This window comes from Leuciscus leuciscus (assembly GCF_965113295.1).
Source record: "Leuciscus leuciscus genome assembly, chromosome: 18".
NCBI classification, from domain to species: domain Eukaryota; kingdom Metazoa; phylum Chordata; class Actinopteri; order Cypriniformes; family Leuciscidae; genus Leuciscus; species Leuciscus leuciscus.
The window spans coordinates 8,424,672-8,430,772 of NC_138742.1; the positions used below are offsets into that span (position 1 = coordinate 8,424,672).

The 6,101-nt window shown below is 34.1% G+C and overlaps 1 protein-coding gene across 1 annotated transcript; it reads left to right on the forward strand.

Moving 5' to 3' along the window:
• Positions 1-2,561: 2,561 nt before the first annotated feature.
• On the forward strand, positions 2,562-4,569 carry pfdn4 (prefoldin subunit 4). The gene is made up of 4 exons (XM_082145781.1): positions 2,562-2,639; positions 3,290-3,397; positions 3,762-3,902; positions 4,220-4,569. Exons 1-4 carry the CDS (start codon positions 2,613-2,615, stop codon positions 4,349-4,351), a joined length of 408 nt encoding a protein of 135 aa, XP_082001907.1. The 5' UTR covers positions 2,562-2,612; the 3' UTR covers positions 4,352-4,569.
• Positions 4,570-6,101: the final 1,532 nt, after the last annotated feature.

Below are 6,101 nucleotides of genomic sequence, written 5' to 3' on the forward strand. Positions count from 1 at the left end.
GAGTCAGGCCGTTTTATTCATTCTCCATTCCCCTGACTGTCCTCTGGCTGTAAATGCAACTATTTGATTCACATGTGGTTGTTTGAGCTGAGGAATCCTAACGCTTTGCCAAAGTGCACTGTAAACCCGTTAACATCTCATGAAATAAATGTCAAACAAAACACTAATATGTACAGTGCACTGTGTTTTCCTATTCATCAGAAAGCATGACAACGAACAAAGGAGATCCGCAGAGAGAGAGAGAGATTTTGTCATGTAAGCGCCGTTCATGGATACAGAGTCACATTGTAAATGTACACACCGGGGGCGAAAAGCAGATTCCTCTGTGGTCACTGTGCACTTGATCTGCCACCATGAAATGAATTCCTGCGACATGCAAACAGGGAAAAGGGTTCCACAGAATGCATTGGATTTATCATAGAATTATATGTTGATGGTCATTGATTCTCTAATTATAGCTATTAAAAAGAATCATAAACGAATAGTAATGATAGTAAGGTTGGGAAGGCGGGGGGGACTCAATATTTGTCTTTGGGCGTAACACTGTTTACAAAAAGGATGTTCAAGGAGTTTCAAGAAGCAGCAACCACAGTGAGTTTGTTCAGTCAGGTTGTGTCATTATGTTAACTAAATATTCAACAGCTTGACTGTTTTACTTGGTTACCATTGGAACATTGGACACTCGACCACATCCTGAAGCTCAAAGAGACTATTCACCCAAAAATAATCATAATTTCTTTAAAAACACAACAGAAGATATTCTGAGATCCTTTGAAGTTCAGTTTTTCTGCTTAGCAATGCAAAGATTGAATTGTTTTGGAAAATGCATTAGGTGAAAGCATATAGGAAATCCCCAAATACATGAATAATTAGTCATCCATTTTAAAATGACTCAAAATAAGCATAACAAAGACAGACTTTAAAATAATCTAGACAAGTCAGTTTGGATTCTTATGAGAATGGTCAAGCTGAATGTATAAATGTTTCAGCTATATGTAACTTTTGGCCCTGTGGATTTTTAGAAAGTAAACAACTGGCCTATAGGCCAACAACAATGTTTGATTAAAGTCTTTAGGGGCAAAACTGTTGGTCGGGATGGAAATAACGGCTGTAATTTGAGTTATCAGTTCTGAAACGCTGAGGGAAGATCATTTTCACACTGTAAAGAACTATTTGATACAGTACAGGCCAAAAGTTTGGACACATTACTATTTTTAATGTTTTTGAAAGAAGTTTCTTCTGCTCATCAAGCCTGCATTTATTTGATCAAAAATACAGGAAAAAATGTGATATTGTGATATATTATTAAAATTTAAAATAATTGGTTTTCAATTTATTATACTTTAAATTATCATTTATTTATGTGATGCAAAGCTGCATTTTCAGGATCATTACTCCAGTCTTCAGTGTCACATGTGACATCCAGTCTATCACATGATCCTTTAGAAATCATTCTAATATGATGATTCATTATCAAAGTTGGAAACAGTTCTGCTGCTTAATATTTTTTTTCATAACCTGTGATACTTTTTTAGGATACTTTGATGAATAAAAAGTAAAAAAAAAAAAAAAAAAGAAGCAAATGTTTTAAAAATAGAAATCTTTTGTAACAACAATATACACGACTGGTCAGTTATTTGGGGTCAGTCTTTTTTTTTTTCTTTCTTTTTTTGAAATAAATCAATACTTTTATTCAGCAAGGATATGTTAAATTGATAAAAAATGATAGTAAAGAAGATTTATATTATTAGAACATATTTTTTTATTTTGAATAAATGCAGTTCTTTTTAATCTTTTATTCATCAAATATATTAGGCAGCAGAACTGTTTCCAACACTCATAATAAATCAGAATATTAGAATGATTTCTAAAGGATCCTGTGATAGACTGGAGTAATGATCCTGAAAATTCGGCTTTGCATCACAGAAATAAATGATAATTTAAAGTATAACAAATTGAAAACCAATTATTTTAAATTGTAATAATATATTCAAAATATTACTTTTTTTTCTGTATTTTTGATCAAATAAATGCAGGCTTGATGAGCAGAAGAAACTTCTTTCAAAAACATTAAAAATAGTAATGTGTCCAAACTGTTGGCCTGTAGGCCTACTGTAGGTTATTAAACTTGTTAAAATTGTGATAGGCTATTTCATATTTTTATTATGGATTTTTTTTTCTTCTGGTTCTTGGATATGGCTAAATCTACAGGGCCAACAAAGGTGGATAAAAGGTTCATTTAAAAAACAAAACAAAAAAACTGAGGCATAAAAGTAACTTACATTTTTAGTTTAAAATCATCATAAAATATTTTATGTCTGTGTGGAAATAAATCTCCTACTGTCCTACTGTCTAAGATGTCGTAAGTCGAATTATTAAATCCTTAGCACAACTAAACAACGAATGATTTAAAGAAAACTCACTGTGTTTTGCATTTCGTTTAAGTCAGTTATTACAGTCAAACATTATATTTCATGCTCCCCCTGTCAAAAGTCTTGCAATTTTTTGAAACGGCAAAAACTTCCCCGAGCACGCAATGAATTCATGAATACCCACGTGCTCCATTCCACCGCCGTCCACGCGCGTGCACGCAGTCCGCTTCCGGTTCAAAGATGGCAGCCACCATGAAGAAAGGAGTGGTATGTGTTCACATAAACTGCTTTCTGTTCAGATTCACGACGTGTTAGTGATGCAGACATATCTAAAACAGTACACGAAACAGTTAGATGTGGGACGCTGGATAGTATCTATTTTCATCTGCTAAATGGCTAACGTCACATTATTCATGATAGTCTGGCATTGACGTTGATGCTTATTATTTAAGTTTACGTAAACAGCTGTGCATTTTCTTTTAGCTCATATGCTATTCTTTAGGTCATACAGTCAATATCCGCTTATGACACTGTATGCTAAAGGTACAGCTTTATGCTTTATTATCTTGGTCTTTATTTGAAATATAGATATTCCTAAATTGAAATGCAAAAAATCGTTCACACATCAAGCTACTGTTTTATGTGACTTGGAATTAATTGCCCACTGCTTTTTCCATTAGCCTATATATTTTACATCAAGTGTAATGTCATTATTAAAAGTTGTAAAAATGTCATTTAATGTCACGTCATGTGTTTACATATAAAGCATAGGAAGAAAATGATTGCATGGCTTTATTTTTTAAATGCTTTTTATAATTATATTTTAATATATAGAGCAAACGGTTTTGTTTATAGTGGAATTAAATGTGATTAATAATACACAGTTTTGATTACAAATATGGCTTGAATCATAACAGGCAGCTGAAGATGTCAATGTAACATTTGAAGACCAGCAAAAGATAAACAAGTTTGCCAGAAATACAAATCGGATGTCTGAATTGAAAGATGAAATCGAGGCCAAAAAGGTAAATAGACTGTTTGATTTTTGATTAGTGCTGCTAAATTGATTAATCGCATCTAACATAAAAGTTTGTGTATATATACTGTATATACACACATATATGTATACGTGTGTGTGTGTGTGTGTGTGTGTGTGAGTGTGTGTGTGAGTGTGTGTGTGAGTGTATGTATATATACACAGACATGCACAGTGCACACACACATGTATATAATATGTAGAAATATAATAATATACACACACATATTATGTAAACACAAACTTTTATGTTAAGATGCAATTCATACATTTGACGGCATTAATTCTTATACATTTTAGACTGCATTTTGTTTTTTCAGGTATATGCTGATCTTTTTTCCTTTTTTTTGTAGAAATCCTTACAGAATTTAGAGGATGCCAGTGAAGACCTCATGATGTGTGAGGACGATGCAATGCTGATCCCGTATCAGATCGGAGACGTGTTCATCAGTCACTCTCAAGAAGAGACGCAGGAGATGCTGGAGGCAGCAAAGGTGACATGACCCATACCATACCATACCATACCATACCATACCAAACCATGAGCCTTTACTCAAGCCGTGCGTGTTTATACGTGTCCCACAGAGTCCGTAGACTCTGTAAAACATGAGGTGTTGTAGCCTATAGTGAATAAAGATCTGGTGTAGAAAGGTTATAGGTTCAAATCTCATGAGAGTCGATTCCATGAACTACAAGCATTGTCTTCGAATCAAGACTTAACCTCAGGTTCTTGCAGGAGAATGTAAATACTTCAGTTTGAATCCTGTTTTTAGCGCTCAACATTTCCATACTGATATTGTGGTGTCCACAGGAAGCTCTGCAGGATGAGATCAAAGCTCTGGAGGGTCGTGTGTCATCCATACAGGTGGTCCTTGGAGATTTGAAGATTCAATTATATGCCAAGTTTGGAAACAACATCAATCTAGAGGCAGAAGAGAGCTGAAACCTCAAGCGTGTGGACTTGACCTTACACAGACTCTCAGTCTCCAACAGGATATGACATTTCTACTCTATAAAACAAGTTCTTGCCCTGTTTACTCTGCTGATGTGTGTTGCATTTCACATGTTGTTATGTTTAGTGTATCATCTGAGCTATTGCATGCAGGTGGTTTTGAGGCACTGATGTAAAAAATAATAATAATAAAAAAAGCAAAACATTTACATTGTTTCTTTCAGTTTCATTTTTTTCAGTGGATGCTTATTATTGGCACGACTGAATAGACCTAGCATAGTGGTTACAGTTTTGAGCTTGCAGGTTCTAATCCTTCACATTTCAGCTCATACATACACATAATGCCCTTGATGCAGACAGACTTTTATCCTCAGGTTATGGATAGTGTAATAAGTGTACTGTGAGTTGCTTTGGATAAGTGTCAGCTAAATGATGTAGTAGAGTAGTAAACCCAAGGTCATTTATTAACTGTTTAATGTATTTTTTATATATATTTAAAGGGTTAGTTCACTAATTACTAACCCTTCTTTTAATTAATTCTTTCATTAATTACTCGCCCTCATGCCATTCCAAACCCGTACGACTTTCGTTCATCTTAAGAAAACAAATGAAGATCTTTTTGAGGAAATCTGAGAGCTTTCTGTCCCTCCATGACAGTTACGCAACTACCACTTTAACACTTCACAAAGTTCATAAAGAGATCGTAAAACTAATTCATATGAATTGAGCGGTTTATTTCCAAATTTTCTGAAGAGACTTGATCACTTTATGTGACGAACAGATTGAATTTAGGCTTTTATTCACATATAAATATTGATCAGTGAACATAAACAGAAGCTCAACCGTACCGGACTTATTTTAAAAACATTAAAAAAAACTTTTGAATGGTAGTAGTGGTGTATATCAAATTATTTGAATTGTGAAATAGTGGGATACGTACATTTTCTTTTTCTTTTTTGCTAATAGTAATTATATGTAAATTTACATTTTATTGTAAATACAATTGCAGAATTGTTATTGCAGATGATTTGATCCTATGCAGTTTATAGATTTGAATCCAAATTAGAAAACATTAAATTTGAGTACTAAAATAGAGCAGCATTTGTTTTAATTTGTTGCGTTTCTACAGGTTTAAAGCTAAATGTTGGAACTTGCGACCCCCCAGTAATGTAACCAGTGAGCTAAAGCTATGAATGACAGTGCTTCTCTAATTCCTCATTGACAGTTACATGCTAACTAACTCTTTTAAGTCTTACAAAGAGACATGAATGCCTTTAATTTAGTAGAATTTAGGATGCAAATGGTTAAAAGCCTTCAGAATTCAGGGGCTTCCAAAAAGCTTGGAATTGATCTCAATATCAGAGATGAATAAGTTATTCATGTTGTATTGATTTTCGGCAGGGCATTAAAGAACGCATTAGTTGGACTCTGGTAAGGAATAAGGTATTATATTTTAGTGTATACAAAAAGCCACATTGAGCATTAAAATGCTGCGATGCTCATATTTGCACCAGATATTTCTGTAGTTATTTAGAGAGGATATCCTATTTAATCAGACCTGCATGATTTGTTCTATACATGCATGATGTGTTCTGCAATTATGACTCGCTCTAATTGCATGATGATAGAGTAAACAGTCCCTCCATGGCAGACCTGTGCTGATTGGCCCAGAACAAGCGAGTGTGTGCAGCTGCTGTGATTTCTTCATCTGCTGGAGATGGAGTGATTGTACTGGTCTAAT